Raw genomic sequence first — 17,230 nt, 5'->3', positions numbered from 1 at the left:
ATATTTAAATGTATAGTAAAATTTATAAATGTAGAAAAGTCTATAATTTAGGGAGTAGGGAGTCGAAAGTTATTACAAACTAAAAACAGCGCAATCTGGTTCGTTTTTTATATTTATTTTTTTGCGAGGACGTGCTTGAATTTCTTAGCATCTGACAGCCGTGTAGTCCAAAGTCCAAACACCCAGTGGCCAATCAAAGAGGCGAATTCCACTGACATCCGCACCACAAATCATCATCCATCCAATATGCGGTTTCGCACGAAACGCAGGCCAGGGTTGTTTGATTCGAAGGATTAAAGTTGAGTCCCCATAAACATTACTAATTAGGAGTATTAAATATAGATTAATTATAAAATTAATTGCATAAATAAAGACTAATTCGTGAGATGAATCTAGCCTAATTAGTCCATGATTTGATCATGTGATATTACAGTAAATGTGTACTAACCATAAATTAATTAGATTTAATAGATTTATCTCACAAATTAATCTTTATTTATGCAATTAGTTTTATAATCGGTATTCAAAGCTTCGACGTGACCCGAACTAATCAGTGCATGGATCCTAACTCTTTCGGGCCCAAAAGTCCACATGTCAAAGCCCATTCGTGCCATTTTCAGGGGCTCCAGTCGACTCGCCGACGCACGCAGAGCACTTCTGCAACCGTAGCGCCGCCGCCGCCGCCGCCACCGCGATTTCTCCACCTCGCGAATCCCTAAGCCATTCCCCAAATCGAAACGCCCTCCAATCGATTCGAGTACTTCTGAGTTGCAACCCTACACCCGCCGCTTATGGGTGAAAACCGCCGCCGCCGCCGTCCAGGCGGGGTGCTCTCGCGCAGCTGGCCCCACGTCTGGGCCCACCCGAGCTCGTCCTCGGCGGCCCCGACGCGCCGCCGCCGGCCTCGTTCTTGGACTCCGTCGACGCCGCCCTCCCCGCCTGCACCGCCCCGATCGTCAAGCGCCTCAAGGTCACCCTGCCCGATAATTGCCCCAACGTCTTGACCAGTCGCCTCGCGCCATGGCTGCGGTTCGCTTCTCAGCAGCGTCTGGTGGGCGCGCTCGTTGTCTGTGTGCCTATGCTGATAGGTTCGCTCCACAAGCCGGGAGTTGAAGGAGAAGAGAATGAGATCGAGCTTCCCGCTTGTGAAGGCGCGAAGACAATCAAGCTCAGGCTCGACCTGCAATGGCGGCTCCGGCTGTGCCCAGCCGGCATGTTCTCGGCGCTGACTGATCTGAGGATACAATCTTGCAGAATGGATGGCACCGAGCTGACAGCCCTTGTGTCCATGCTGTGCCCACGCCTGAGAAAACTGAGCATTCAGGTCTTGTTGGTTGCTGTCTCGGACGTCTCCATACGCTCGGACACGGTTGAGTCGCTATGGTTCCATGTCGAAAACATAGGGCGGCTAGATTTCGTCACCCCTAGGCTGGAAGTGTTGAATGCATCTCGCGCCATTGAGGTTCATATCTCTGCCCCTAAGCTTGCTGAGGTAGTTTGGAACAACGGCACCTATGACGACCCTCGCCTCCACCAGTTTACTGATGCAAGTCGTCACCTCCGACTGCTAGACATTAGCTATAACTCTCTGGTGGCATCCCTGTTGCAGCGGTTTGATACAGTTGGCAAGTTGAAACTGAGTGTCTCCATTTCGCAGGTGCGTCCGTATCGTTTTTTTCCAAAAAAGGGAAAAAAATCATTTTCTTCTGTCCAGTGATTATTTTGTTGGCAGGGAATCGCTGAGTACAATAGCTTCTTGAGTGAAACAAACAAGCTTCCCAACTGTGAGAACTTGTCAGTATACTCAGTGTGGAATCACCGTGGCCTTGCACGAACCATGCTGCATCTCTTGAGGAATTGCAATAGTACAAGGAAGTTTTCCCTAATGTTGGTTGATGGTCCTTACCCCTCTTTGGTAATTTCTCAGATTCTTAGGTCTATAGTAATCTTCCTAACCTTAGTGTTCAATGTTTTAAACGATTGTGGCATTTCGCTTGTTATTTGAGAATAGATAGGTTCCTGATCTGGTGTTTATTGAGGTGGGGCTGAGGTTATTCAAACATGTTATCGTACTGGTAAGGGTAGTGCAGTGTGGTGGTGGCAACTGGCAAGGTCAGCAAATTTGAGTCTTAATCGTGCAAATGAGAAAATGATGAATTTTGTTTGTTTTCCTTTTTTTTCTGTGTGCATGTGGAAACTAGGGAGGGGACAGGGGATGCATTTGTGCATTGGTAACATGACAAGTAGACTTCCATGGAACTACGCATGATTTAGATCCAACTGAACATCACAGCCACATAATCAAACATAGTTAACCTTTCTGTACATACTTGCCGCTAATGCAGTAGTATTGTGTTTTCTTATTTCCAGAGGAACTCGTGTCCATTGTCTTGCCCATGTCGCTTGGCAGAGGGTTACAAGATTGATGACATTACTCTTGATTCACTTGAAGAGATAGAAAGCCGCACTTTCACATTGGGCCGACCTTGTTGTTTGTTATCATAAGTCCATGGCAAGCCTTTGAATCCAATATCTCTCATATTACAAAACTCTAAGGTCTCTCGAAAATCCTCCATTTGCTTTTCCCCTCTTCTACTTTCAGAAAAATGCTCGAATTGCCAAAGCGCTTCATTGAAATCCCCCGTAACAATCCATGATGATGGTGATCTAGATTTAATCCTCTGCAATAAATCCCACAGCAGATGGCGATTTTCGACTCGAGGTTCTCCATACACAAAGGTGATGCGCCATATAGGAGATGATGGCGACTCCTGAACTGTCACATCTATGAGCCTGTTGTTAATAATCACCAGCTTAACATCTAGGTTTTCATCCCAAAATAGAGCAATGCCTCCACTAAGACCAACACTGCTCATTACTAAACAGCCCTTCAAGCCAAGTCTCCACCTTAAATTCTTGACTCTAGCTTCACTCTGTCTAGTCTCCGACAAGAAGACCAGCTTGGGGTTGTAATACTGCACAAAGGCAGTAAGATCACGATTTGTCTGGGAGTTTCCCATCCCCGGCAGTTCCAAGCTATAACATTCATTGCTCTTGGTGGGGCTCGTCTTGAGCACCCACCAGGTTTTCAGTAGCCTTGATAACATCCTCAATTTTTCTCCTTCGCTTTGCCGGAGAACCATCAAACATATCTGTTTGTACTTCATCTTCCTTAGACTCACCGTGGCCCCTCGATTTGCTTGAGGAAACATTATCAATCTTCCGTTTCTCTCTCGAGCCATCTACCTTCATTGCCTTCAAGGACTGTGTACTTGGTTCGAAGGATGCATCGCCACTCAAGTAGGGTATGGGTAGAAACACCCTACTTGATGGCTCCTTGTGTCCCTGGGTAAATTCTGACGGCATGACCACCCCGTCTTCCACATGCATTTTCTTGACATTCTCAAACAGCTCATTTGTTACTTCTATTGGTAATGCTTCTGGCAGATCCTGCACAGGCAACTCTTTCTGGTACTGTACCTCGTGGTCTATTGCCATATTAGTTGCCTGTGGATGCTGTGGCACACTAGAGTTGGCAGCAGTCTCCATGATTGCTCCATATTTATCCTCGCTCGTGGTACTAGTAGCACTCGCAGTCATAAGAACTTTCTCATTCCGATCCCCGCCTTCCAGGATAGTGATCTTCCTTTACATCTCCTTTTTTGTTCGATACGCTCTCAAATCTTTGCCAAAGCACTGACACTTCACTCCTTGCCCTTTCTCAGGGCATCCTCCCTATGCATGATCCAACCTTCCACGACAAAGGCTAAGGAAAAGCACATTCTCGTATTTCACCTTAAAATCCATAATTCCCACATTCTTTACCATTACTTCGACTATTTGTTTCAGTGCTTCCGCCATAGGGAACAACACTTTTACTCTGTAATCCTTTGGGACTCTGCCTACCTCCAGCACCTCCCCCACATTTGATCCGAGGGCACGATCAGAAACGATAGATGCCAATTCGATAGGGATATCATAGAAACTCGTCCACAATACAAAGGATTCGGTGACAAATTCTGACTGACATCTTTTGCCATCATAGTATACGATATTGAGAGCCTTGCCCTTATGTTTCCATGGGCCTCCATTGATCACATAGTTGAAACTATTCATGGAATAAATATACAACCAGTAAAGGTAATCCTCCAACTCCATAGCCTGAATCAGGTTCTGCATACTCCATGTAACACTCTCATCGACCGATCCTTTGGTCTCCAGATTTTTGCCCCACTCTTCTCCTTCTAATGACCTTCCCTGGATCATATAACACAACTTACTATATGTGAATTCCTGTAACTCCAGACCCTCACGTGGTATCTATTGACGCTTGTTATTGACACACTTTTAGTGTCATTTAACTAGTATTTTCAGGCATATTTTTATACTAACCCACCACTTGGCACCTGAAATAACCCCATATTCATATATGTGTTGTGTTTTGAACCATATTGCAAAATTATAGGAAATATGACATAAATGAAGGGTTTTTCTATGAGTTGAATTTGGACCCAAACACGAACATTGAACTGCAGGCCCGCAGGAAGAGCTGAAACTTGCATGGGCCATATCTTTCTCATCCGAACTCCGATTAGGGCGAATTTACAGGGAAAATTGCATAGCTCGACGAGATCTACAACTTTTATATGAAGCACTCGAGCATCGGAGGCTAAAACAGAGCAGGACGATCAGCCCAAAGGAAAGGGTTATTTTACAGAAACTTAGCTTTGAAGGCACCCGAACCGACGCCGCCAACTATAAATACCCAAGACATCCAACAAGGAGGAGAATCCCGATGAGTTTAGACCTAGCCGCCGCCACCACAAGAAGAAAAATAGAGATTAGATCAGACCACCGCGACGACCAACACCAACGGGAGTCAGGAGGCGCAAGGAAGCCCTCAGGCCGATCGGCCTGAGGTGAATCCCGACGAGCTTAGACTTAGCCGTCACTACCACAAGAAGAAAAATAAAGATTAGATCAGATCACCGCGACCACCAATGTCGGCGGGAGTCAAGAGGTGCAAGGAAACCCTCAGGCCGATCGGCCTAGGGTGTTCCTACCCCCCCCTCGCCACCATCTTCGATGACGACGTTCTCCAGAGTCTCCTTCACCCCTTTTTGCATCAATCTCTGTAACATGATGGGGTAAAGCCTCTGTTCATCCCTAGGATTATTTGGATCTTTGATATGTAACTGCTACATGTACAATATGCCTATCAATGCTTCATGGTCTATGCCATTGCAATGCTTTATTTACATATGTGAGCGCTTCATATGTCGTTAGTAGAGTTTGTGGTAATTGTGGTGATTAGCTTAACTTTGCGGATGCTTTGATATAGATGTGTGAGCGGAGTTGTTGAGTATCCCTGTGTAGTGACAACATACAGAAGGGAAAGAGCCGAGCAAGCACATAATCTCTGTGATAGCTAGTGAAGGCAACACGTATTTGTGTAGTAGATGCATGTTCATGTGAACCTAGATTCTAGGGAAAGAACACTTATCTATCTTTGTTTGCTATCTTGTATCAACCTTTGCTTCTTGTTTAGTTTAGATTAGTTTGTCACTCTACACAACTCATATTGCTTGATTTCGTTGATAAGATTAGTATAAAGTGAGAGCCAGCAATCCACTTGTTCCACGGATTGATAAACCTTGAGGGAATACTTTAAGGAAAAAGCTACAACTAATCCGTGCACTTGCGGTTCATTAATTGACGCACTAATTGCCGTCAACAAGCTTCCTAGCCATAGAATCATCCTTCTGTTCATAACCTTCGTTAACCACGACATTAGATTGGGGATCTGGCAGAATTGCATGACCCGGATCGGGGGTACCCTGTAGACCTCATCCAAGATGCGGCTTGACTTGCTCTTTAAGCCGACCAAACTCTGTTTTAGAATCTGTAGGCGGGCGATTAGGTTCCTTGAGATCATGGTGGATGCATCGATTTTGGAGTGGAATTGGGCATGGTTTTGGGTTTTTGTTTGGCTAGAACGGATATAGATGGTTTTGAAGTTGGTTTTCTACGGATTTCGGGTTTCTGATACTAGGGAGTGTCGATTTCTGGATGGGATTTTTGGATCGCCCCTGAGGGGGTGCGGATGATGAATCGTCATCCTAAAGGTTTCTGCAAGAATTTGTCATCCTAAAGGTTTCTACAAGAATTTGACAGACAACTTTTTAAAAAATAATCTAGTAACTGACCTGATTTGGACAAGAAGTATACCTCTCTACGAAACATTTGAAGCGACAACTTTCTCGCACAACTGCTTTTCTCGAGAAGGCTTATAAATGTTGTTGGGCCAAATTTGTGCTTAGTTTGGTTTGCAATGATCTCCAACTCAGAGCAATAAGGAAGATTCACATTCTCTATAAGGCTGTTTCGATCTGCATGATCCTGCAACGAGGCACACAAAGAGGAAGAGAACGCGAATCATGTCCGTGCGTGCGTTGGCCACAAATACCTATGCACATCATACACACATGCTGCTTATTACGCCAAAATACCATGTGTTCCCTTTTTTTTTCAGCAAAGAGAACTACGGTGTATGAACGTGTAATCGCCGCACATAAGCTTCCCGTTCACCCCACAGCTTGTACCTTCCATTTTCGTCTTACAAGGTACAAGCTGTGTACGCGCGAATTTTTTTATTTTAGTAATACAAAATCAGTACGTAATTACAAATTAATACGCAGATCCTAAAAATTTCAAAAATGTGCCCCTATCGTCTGCTAGGCAGACGAAATTCTATTTTCGTACCGAGCAGACGAAATATAGAAATTTCTTCTAACTAGTAGACGAAATAAGATTTTCGTCGGTCCAAAAGACAATTTTAAGCTGTTCGGACGAAAATGTTGTGGGTCCGACGATTTCGTCGTCCCATCAGACGAAATCACGTTCTCGTCCAACAGTTCGACGAAATTACCCCTATCGGCCTCTCTCTCTTCTATCTCTGGCGTCGGCTCTCTCTCAGCGCGGGCAAGCATGCGAGCGACCGAGCGGGCGGGCGCACGAGCGTGGGCGAGCGGTCCGCGAGGGCTGCTGTTAATTTCCTAGCTCCACCGAATACAATCTATAGAATCCACCAAGCAATATGCACCCATCAAGAAGCAAGCAGCAGCTCCTCCCTGCAGCTGCACCACGCCACCAGCCGGCTGTACGTGGAGGGCTTCAGCCGGCTGTACGAGTGGCCGCGGCAAGCTCTCACGCGCGGCGGCGCCGCGGGCCACGGGTGGCGACGGCCGCGAGCAACGCACGAATTTGGGGTCCGTGAGGTGGCGCGGCTAACGCGAGCAGGCCGCCGCAACAAGCGGGAGCTGGTAGAGCGGGCATGGAGCCGCGAGCTCATGCGGGACGGCGACAGCGGCAGCGAGCGCGCACGGCGAGCGGCGCGGCGGTGGATGCGCCGGCGTGCGACCGGCTTGGGCGGGGTCGCGCGGCAGAGCCGGCGGGGGCCAGCGGGCACGCGGCCTGCGCGGGCGGGGCGGCTGGGTCCGGCGAGGGGCGAGGGATGCACACTAAATTTTTGTCTGGGTACCGGATGAAAGCAATATTTCGTCCGATGGGTGGACGAAATTTAGTTTTCGTCATGCAATTTCGTCATTTCTGTGGATTATATAAATGGACGAAATCATGATTTCGTCCATATTGGATAGACGAATAGGAAATTTTGTCTAGTGGCTCGTATCAGTAGACGAAATTTAGATTTCGTCCGCTGGGTAGACGTTCATTTTTGGAATTTCTAGAATCGGACGTATTATTTTGTAATTACGTACTAATTTTGTATTAAAAAATAAAAAATTCCGCGAAAGCGAGCCGTTGGGTTCATCTAAGGCGTCCGTTCTGAGATGCACGGCCGAGGCTCGTCGGCGCTGCGTCCAGCTGTGTACGCGCGTTGCCCACTCATTCCCCAGCTGACCCTGAGCAATGCGCTTCAGACCATACCATTTCTGCTCGGACACCTCCGCTACAAGGCGCCGCGCTCTCCCTCTCCGCCGCTCCACGCAGCAGCAAGCCGCCGTCACGAAACCCTAGAACCTCTCCTGCATATGAGGCTCCAATAGATTGATCTCGCCATGGCTGACAATCGTAGCGTGGGAGTCTCCTGTCCCGGCGGCGACCGGATCAGCGACCTCCCCGACAATCTGCTCCATCACATCCTGGTGCTCATACCCCTGGTCGAGGCCGTGCGCACCTGCGTGCTGTCCCGCCGCTGGGGCGGCGTCTGGACGCGCCTCCCGCGGCTCCTCTTCCAGGACGTCGACGCGGCGGCGGCGGCGCCCCGCGTCCGGCGATTCCCGGACCTCGTGGACGGCGTCCTGCGCGGCTACGCCGACGACGTCGACATAGACGACCTGTTCATCTCGGTCGACGTTGCGGCCGGCGTCGACGACCCCGTCCGCCTCGCCGCCGCTACGGCCGCCCTCGCCGCGCCGCGCGTCACCGCCAGGTTCGGCATCTTCCTGTCCCCTGACGCGGTGAACCTTTACATGGTGGGTGAGGCGACGCTCCAGCTGCCGTGCTTCCCGAGGGCGACGGAGTTCTCGGTCACCTTCATGGGGGTTGACCTCAGGATGCCCGAGACAGGTACGTTCGCCAGGCTGACCAAGCTGTACCTCGCCGGAGTCCGGTTCACCGACGACGGCGAGGGGATCAGCGACGCCGTGTCGTCTCGCTGCCCTCGCATCAGGGTCCTGGAGCTGCTCATGGTCGACGGCCTGAGGGTGCTCACCGTCGCCTCGCAGTCGCTCCTGAGCTTGCGTCTCTCCGCAATCATGGAGCTGGAGCGGCTCGGGGTGGTGGCCGGAAACCTCCGCGAGATGGTGGTGGACACGTGCTTTGTGCTGAACAACGCCGGCGCGCTGATGCTGCTCTCTGTGCCGGCGCTGGAGAAGCTCCACTGGGAAGACTGCTGCCCCGGCCAGCTTCGCCCATGGAAATTGCCAGGGTGCCTCCGGAGGCTCGTCGTCACCTGTCTCAAGCTTGAGTGTCTGGTGGATGCCGCTGGAGGCTCGTCAAATTTCATGAGGATCCTGCAGCTTTTCCCACGTGTCCACACTCTACGGCTCGAAGTTCCTATTGCTCCAGTACGTATCTATCATGCACACATCTGCTGATCTGCTATATATGATAGATGCTCATGAGAGTTTGCATTTTGCACTAGTAATGTTTTTCCTATATGACATGAAATTATTTTTATTTTTTATTAAAAAATATCTTGTTTTTATACTTCTCTGTGCTTGATCGGTAGATCTTAATGATGAAAATATATAATGCATGGGTAGCAAGAAAACGTCTTACTGACTTTATTTAAGATATTTGGCATAACTAGAATTTCTTTCTCTGATGATAGTTCATCTGGGTACCTTTGCAGGATCATGCAGACCAAAACAACCCTATAGAGAATGTGAATCTTCCTTATTGTTCTGAGTTGGAGTTCATTGCGAACCAAACTAAGCACAAATTTGGGCCAACAATCATAAGCCTTCTCAAGAAAAGCAGTTGTGTGAGAAAGTTGTCCCTTCAAATGTTTCGTAGAGAGGTATATTTCTTGTCTTACTAGTTTCTATTCTACCCCTATTTGCTATCTACCTCTGTCGAAATCAGGTTTACTAGATTATTTTATTTTTGTGTTTCAGCAGGCCGGGTATATCCCATGCACATCTGATTGCAATTGCCGTCAACTGTCAATCTGGAGAGACAAAGGAGTCGACTTAATCTCTCTAGAATGGGTGGTTATGTATGGGTTTAGTGAGACACAAGATGAGAAGAGCTTCATATACTATATTATGAGAAAGGCAAAAGGCCTCCGCAGGGTTTCTTTAGTACTCTCAGTGGGTGTTAATCCAACAAGAAGATTTCTGCGCAAGCTCTGCACACTATCTATGTCAGGCTGCAATATCGAGTTCTACTCATGCTGAAAAGCATGGATTAAACATATGCAAGATCAAGCTAGCATGCCTGATAGCTTTTGTCTATTTCAATTGCTTTTGTTAATGGTGCTGCTTATTGGGGCAGTATCTATTATTTTGGAACGTATTATCATCACTCTATGTTGTACTATAACATTGAATTTTTAAGTTATTAAAAATGTACTGCTCTATCTAAGGTCGACATATATGCTGCTATTGATATTTTTTCGATTGTTGTCGAGCTTGACTACTCTTGAGTATCTACAATGCTCCAGTCTTGTTATTGGTGCTTAAATTAGAGATAATTTCGTGCCACCTTAAACTACTGTGCAATCATTGGCTGTAAGCAGCTTATGCTTGTATATATATGGACGCTTGCATTGTGTTGTTGTATAGGATCAGTATGCATCCAGTAATAGAACAATTAAGATCAGATGCTTGCACCGGATGATTACATTATTATATTCTTATAAATGGTTTTGCTTATGAACCATTATTGTCTACTACGTTATGTTCCAGACATAGAGCTCGCCATCATCAGTTTTCTGTGCATAAGCTTGTGACTGGTGCCGTTTTAAAATGGGATAACCTGGTAGCTGGGTATGTATATTCGGCTGCAAGAAAATAATGGTGGACGTCACCAGCATGACAGAGCACTAGATCTAGAGTGAGCCTCTCCTAGTCTTGTGTTTTTGGCAGATGACACACAACTGGAAGCCATCGGAGTGCTTCTTGCCTGGCGATGTCAATTTTTTGCACCGGAAGACCTAGCTTGGGTAGGCAGGATTGCTGCCCGGGAAAGACTATCGCAGCTCAAGATCCTCGTCGTTGGCAAAGTCAGTTTCCGAAGAAAAGTTTGTCTGAATCGCGCATACAATCTCAAATATGTTTCTCTATATATTGCTGAAAGTTAGGAAAAAAAAGATCTTGATGTTGTATTTGGCTAAGTAAACTGATTGTGAACTTCATATTATAAATATGATACTTGGAGCAAGCTATTGGATCATAAGTCAATCTTAGCATTTGGTAGTTTTAGTTTATTAAACTAGCTCTCTTACAGTTATATAAAGTGCCATGTTAAGAGTTGAAGATAATTAATCAGTTTTGAACTTAAATCTGTGCAACTGTGCTATTTCTTATTGGTGGTAGAAAACTTTTCTGTCCTGATCTTTCATTCATTATTATTGAAGCTTGTGGTAATCATGATTGTGCATCTAATATAGCTAAATGCATAAAAAATGTAATCATGCATGATTACATTTTGTATGCATTTAGCTATATTAGATGCACAATTTGGCTCAAGCTAGCGTTTAACCAATTGATTAGTTTTTCATATGGATATGTACTAAAATGACTTGTAATGTTTTTTTAGTTTGTTGTTTTTCAGTTTAAATTTTTCCACTATTGGCCCTATAACCTTAATTAAATTTATCTCTATATATATGCATATATTCAATCATACTGACAAAGGGGAACACTGATATCGACTGTCAAAACCACGATAGATAATTTAAATAGATGATTTTAGTGACCAAGCGGAAAAAATTGTCTTGAATTAATTTCTTAGCATTGCATGCATGCTAATTAATACATCAAGCTGACACTATTGGAATGATTTTATTTCAACTGAATCTTAACGTGGAGCTAGCTAATATGGAGGAGGGTGCACATGGCTTGTGAATTTCGTTCACAAACATTGAAGGTTATACTCACTCAACTTCAGATGCATATGTATGGGTGGTTCACTTCAGAAGAAGAAAAAAAAGTGTTCTAGCTGTGCCAAATAGGTAATGATTAGACATTGTTGACAAGTATAATGTATAGAACAAATGGTCATGTTTCTGTAAGATAGTTTTGTTCCACTTCTAACTAGGATAAAGTTGCTTCTCCAAGAAATAAAACTCGCATATGTATTTTCCAAAGTATTTTCAGTTTTTGCTGTCGTTAGCTATGTAAGTGTACTAGAAATAAAAGATTCACACACTTGACACCAAGTTACATCCTTTAGTACAGATACACTAAAAAAACATGGCTATAAATTGCATTGAAAAGAAGTGAAACAATATAATGCTGAGTTCAACAGATATAGGTAGCTAGGTGCAGAATGACGTCTGATCACAATTATTAGCTTGATAAATTTAGCAATTTTCCCTTGTGAAACATATGTTAGCAATCATTTTTTGTATCATGAGATTCGAGTTATAATGTATGTATGCTCATATGCTTTACAAAGCAACGCTTCATTTTGTTATTGGCCTCGTGCATATTATATCCAGTAGTGTTTAGCTAACGAACTTGATGACCAGATTGAATTGTGCGTATATATATCCAGTTCAAAGTCGGAAACTCAAACACTGATGCTTTGTTAAAAATTTACTTCTTTTTTGTAGTGGTGATTGGTGAAGCACTGATTTCTTTTTTTTACTAGATCGTAGTGGTCTAGTGGAGCATTGATGAAGCCTGGGCCTTTTTTTGGTGGGCTATGTGTTCTGACTGCTGAGGCATAATATTTGCTGGGCTGGTGTTGTCATGTTGGGTTGGGCCGTCTATAGAAGAGCGCCCACCCCCTCTTTGCTCCCTCTCCCCAGTCCCCACCACACTCGCCTCTCACCGCCGCCGGCAGGTTGCGCCGTCCAGTGGCAGTCCCCCTGTCTCCGCGGCGCCACCCAACCCGTGCGCTCGCCACTGCCAGCCTTGTCCTCCTCCGCGACCGACGTTGCGCGCTTCACTGCTCCGTTAGCCGGTGCCGGGCGGCGCTCCTGCCCCAACGGCGAGGTGCGATCCAGTCGGGAGGAGGAATTTGCCTTTCCATCGCCGTCTCCCCATTCCCCAAATTACACCCGCCGACCAATCTCCACTGATGAGCGGCGAAGCAGGTTATCCTTCTTCTCCTCGTTATTGTTGTGGGATTATATCTGATTACGTTCAACTTCCGAGGGTAAAATTTCCACCAAACTGTCGAATCAGATTATAGGATGGGTTAGGCTGGTGTCCAATTACTTGCCATCTGCATATTTGGTGGACTTTTTTGGCCAGGAAAGATTAAGGATTTGTATCACTTTTCACCGTAGCCACGTCTAGGGTTATCTCCTGCTTGAACAAGTGAACCCTTTAATCATTATATTTCCTCCTGCCTTAAGAAAATCATGTATGTTGAAATATTTGTCACTGTTTATCTTTGTAGGCATGTCCCATCAATCAGACACTTCGTCCTGCTCTGATGATTCCGAAGATAGAAACACAGTCAACCCAACAGGCATATACACTATGGAAGAATTCATTGCTGAGCACTGTGTCCTGCACAATTTACTTGAGCGGATCAGTGTGAAGATTCATGCCAAAATCAAAGCACGGCAAGCTGGTAAAACTGGTACGTCTCGCCGCCGGACTGGTTTTCATAGGAGAGTCATAGAGAGAGATCACGGAGAGGGTCATCAACGGCTTGTCACTGATTTCTTTTCTGAAGATCCAGTCTATGATGAAAAAGTATTCAGAACAAGGTACCGGATGAGTAGACCCCTCTTTCTACGTATTGTCCGTGCGCTAGGTGAGTGGTCCCCCTATTTCACCAAGAGAACTGATATCTGCTATCGCCAAGGACTGTCACCTCTGCAGAAATGTACAGCGGCAATTCGTATGTTAGCTCGTGGCTGCGCGGCAGATGCTGTGGACGAATATGTGCAGATTGGTACGAGCACAGCAATGGAGTGTTTGGAGCGGTTTGCAGAAGGGGTGATTGACAAGTTTGGCGGAGAATACTTGCGAGGCCCTACTAGTGCTGATATGCAGCATCTACTACAAATTGGTGAAGGCCTTGGCTTCCCTGGCATGTTGGGAAGCATTGGTTGCATGCACTGGGAGTGGGAAAATTGCCCTCCTAAATGGATGCGTCGTCTTAATCATAGTGATCACGGCTTTGCCACATTTATTCTTGAAGCTGTTGCTTCACAAGATCTCTGGATATGGCACGCTTCTTTCAATGCTGTTGGCTCCATCAATGACATCAGTGTTCTCAATCAATCACTGTCGTTTACTCAAGTCTTGAAAGGACAAGCTCCCCCGGTGCAATTCTCCATCAATAAGAGTCAATACGATATGGGATACTACCTTGCTGATGAAATTTACCCAGAATGCACTGTATTTGTTAAGACAATACCCTTCCCTCGAACTGAAAAGGAACGATTGTTTGCTAAACATCAAGAAGAGGCAAGGAAGGATGTTCAGCGCGCATTTGGAGTCCTGCAATCTCGTTTCCCCATTGTTCGTGGTCCAATTCGCTTTTTCCAACGAGCAACTCTTGGGAAAATCCTGCAAGCTTGTGTCATTCTCCATAACATGGCAGTTCAGGATGAGAAAGACATGGCAAGTACTTATTCTGAACCAAATGAAGCTTCAGGTATAACGGCTGTTTTACCATCAAACATCAAAACTGGGCCTGCCAATTGCTTAACTAATGTACTCCAGAGAAGTGCCCCTGTTTGTAGTCAAGCAACACATGGCCAGCTAAGAAGGGATTTAACTGAGCATATCTGGCAGCAGTTTGGGCCATTTGGCGACAAGTAAAAAAGATATAGTATTAGTGTACGAAGTCATGTCGCTTGGTGGGTCACTGGTACGTATCTTGTCCTAGTTATCTATTTAAAATTCATGTTGTTTAACTTCATTTATAAGTAGCTAAGCTATGTTGAATTTTTGCATTCGCATCTTGAAAAAGATTAGGTTTGGAAATTAATTCAAACTGGACCTTGAAACTGGATAAATTTAATAACTTTAATGCTGATCATTATTCAAGCAAATCAGGTCAAATTGTTCTGTCAGGTGTGCTCGATCTCTAATTTGAGTATTAGTGCCCCTTCTCGGATGTAGAGAAACACATTCAACCAAAGCACACTAGCTTATGTTGATATCTTTGATGCTTCCAACTGGGGAAAAGGAAGATACATGTTTATATATTATTATTATCTCCTGCAGTGCTGGTGATCCATCAATTTTTTTGACATCTATGTGCTGCATCATATATAAGACAGAAAAGGCTAGATTACTTCTTCAGTAACAATAATAATCTTTTAAAAAGTGTAGCCTTTCACTAGTCTTTCATGTGCTGTATTATCAAAGTGTGCAAGAGAGCATTACGTTGCTCGTATTATGAAATGGCCACTCCTCGTTGTTATTGCCATTGTCTTGTGCAGGCTACAATTAGCTGTATAAACGGCTTTTTTGGGGGACAAAAGGCTAATTGGCAGGATACAATGAGACGTGGCATCTGACTGAACTATCAATTCTGCCACTGGAAATTGGGTGGAAAAAACAAATGTCTTATTTTTTCTGTAAGAGATAGCGTTATTCTTCAAAGGAATCTTCAGTCTGCACAAGGAACTCTGTACCCTTGCTGTAGTCTATTCTATAAAGATTTCACTAAAGCATCATGCTTCTGAAGTAAAGGATCCTCTTCTTCTCCTAGCTGATTAGCCTGCCATACCTGAGTTATCTGGTACAACTGAACATTGGGATAAGGCTGAAGGCTACAACTGAACATTGTTCTCTTCTAGCTAGACACCAAAATTATGCATGATATTTTGTTAGAACTTGTAGTTGTATCTAGCCCCTGTGGTCACATATTTTGTTGAGGTCTGATTTTGGTTCTCTTCTGGCTTGTGGTTAAATTTATGAACAAGTCTCCACCTCAACTTAACTGGAAAGGTGCTGTATTCGTACATCTTGTCCAAGAGCAGAATTACACACGGCTCATTTCACGGTAGATGGCCCATGGAGCAGGGCTTGCTTACAACATGCACACATTCAGACACCTGTAAGTTTTAATTCCAATGAGCTTATCAATGCGGATTTGAAGCAATATTGGTTGCTGGCATCAAGGAAATGCGTCCACTACCACAACGTGCTAAGTTAGCCCAGAAATCCAGAATGGACCAAAATATTAATTAGCTTGGCTAACCTTTAACGATCAATCGATCTCAAAAAAAAAAACGATCAATCAATTCTGTCAACACTTGAGATTTTGCATTTTGGCTCCAGCTCCACGGCAGCCACCAGCTATAGGTGTCCGATCGAGCAGGCCGGCATAGCTGGCCACCTCGTGTTTCATTTTTATTGTGACGATTATTGCCAATCTTGTTGCAAAGGAACGGATGATTGCAATTGCAACTCGAAGAGTGGACTTGATATATAACGTGTAAGCACGTTCGCTCAAGTAGAAGCTATAGTGCGACCCATCATGTAACAGAATTAATTGAAGAAAAGGAGCACGCCTGAAGCAAGCAAGCGCGTGCTTATAATTAGTTTATATGTAATTCGGCAAATCTGAGCCTATAAAAGGCCCACCCACGTACTCACCCAGCATCGATCGCACATCCAGCTTGCCAACATACACAACACACTAGCATTATTATCGCAATACGTACAGTAGTAACACACGCACAAAATTCAAAGATGGCCAAGCCCTGGAAGCAACAGGCCCTGATTCTGGTGGCGGCGCTGCTCCTGGGGCTCTCGCTGCCAGTGCCAGGCAGCGCAGACCCGCTGGGCGACGCTTGTTTCTTGGGTCTTGAGCGGTTGCGTTTCTCCACCAGGGACCTATCATGTGGCAGAACCATATTGGATGGCTTCGATATTATTGATGGCACCTCTAGGAAGATGTTGGAAAGTGCTGTGGCATGCTAGAATTTGTCGCTTTGCAATCCAGCGGAGACTGCGCTTGCAGTCTTCAGAAGGCATTTGCGCAGAGGAAGATCGACGTCGATAGAGTATGCAAGCTTGATATGACCAAAGAAAAGTGCCAGGCCAAGGAGGATGCCGAGAAGGCAAAGGCGAATGCCGAGAAGGCAAAGGCGGATGCGGCTCAGCAGCGGGCTCAGCAGCGGGAGGACGAGCTGAGCAAGCTCGGTGCCTGCGACAGGTTTTTCGAGCGGCTGGCCGCCGGCGAGCTGTCCAAGATCAGCCGGGACGACGACATCATGGCGTGCCGTCAGGAGATGAAGACGTGCCCGGCCACCTGCCAGGTGCAGCAGTGATGACCAGCTCCGCGCGCCGCCGAAGAACCGGGTCATCTGTTTCATTTCCCGCTAATTAATAATTTCACTGCAGGCTCAAGCGGCATCGTCGCACCGGCTTTCCTTCCTTCCTTTTTTTTTTTATAATTGCTTCCTTGTTTAATTTATTTGCGGTTGCAAATGGTGTGGTGTTTGTTTGTTGGACTATTCAGCTTGTTGGTTTGAGTTGATTATTATTGTGTTTGTAACTTGCATTTTTATGAACCCGGGCCCCTCTATGATATAAATTTGATTGTTTCATTCCACCAG

At 45.5% G+C, this 17,230-nt stretch overlaps 2 protein-coding genes and 1 pseudogene across 2 annotated transcripts; all 3 read left to right on the top strand.

The window, feature by feature from the left end:
- Window positions 1-704: 704 nt before the first annotated feature.
- LOC117846116 (uncharacterized) lies at window positions 705-2,638 on the top strand (annotated as a pseudogene).
- A 5,440-nt stretch (window positions 2,639-8,078) lies between these two features.
- On the top strand, window positions 8,079-9,119 carry LOC117844420 (putative F-box/FBD/LRR-repeat protein At4g03220). The gene has a single exon (XM_034725128.1). It carries the CDS (start codon window positions 8,079-8,081, stop codon window positions 9,117-9,119), a length of 1,041 nt encoding a protein of 346 aa, XP_034581019.1.
- A 3,374-nt stretch (window positions 9,120-12,493) lies between these two features.
- LOC117845585 (uncharacterized) lies at window positions 12,494-15,628 on the top strand. The gene is made up of 3 exons (XM_034726650.2): window positions 12,494-12,790; window positions 13,099-14,526; window positions 15,104-15,628. The coding sequence occupies exons 1-2, from the start codon at window positions 12,775-12,777 to the stop codon at window positions 14,475-14,477; spliced, it is 1,395 nt and encodes a 464-aa protein (XP_034582541.1). The 5' UTR covers window positions 12,494-12,774; the 3' UTR covers window positions 14,478-14,526; window positions 15,104-15,628.
- The last annotated feature ends 1,602 nt before the right edge of the window (window positions 15,629-17,230 follow it).

This window comes from Setaria viridis, chromosome 2 (genome assembly GCF_005286985.2).
Source record: "Setaria viridis chromosome 2, Setaria_viridis_v4.0, whole genome shotgun sequence".
In the NCBI taxonomy this organism is placed as follows: domain Eukaryota; kingdom Viridiplantae; phylum Streptophyta; class Magnoliopsida; order Poales; family Poaceae; genus Setaria; species Setaria viridis.
This window is presented reverse-complemented; position numbering and strand designations above follow the sequence as displayed.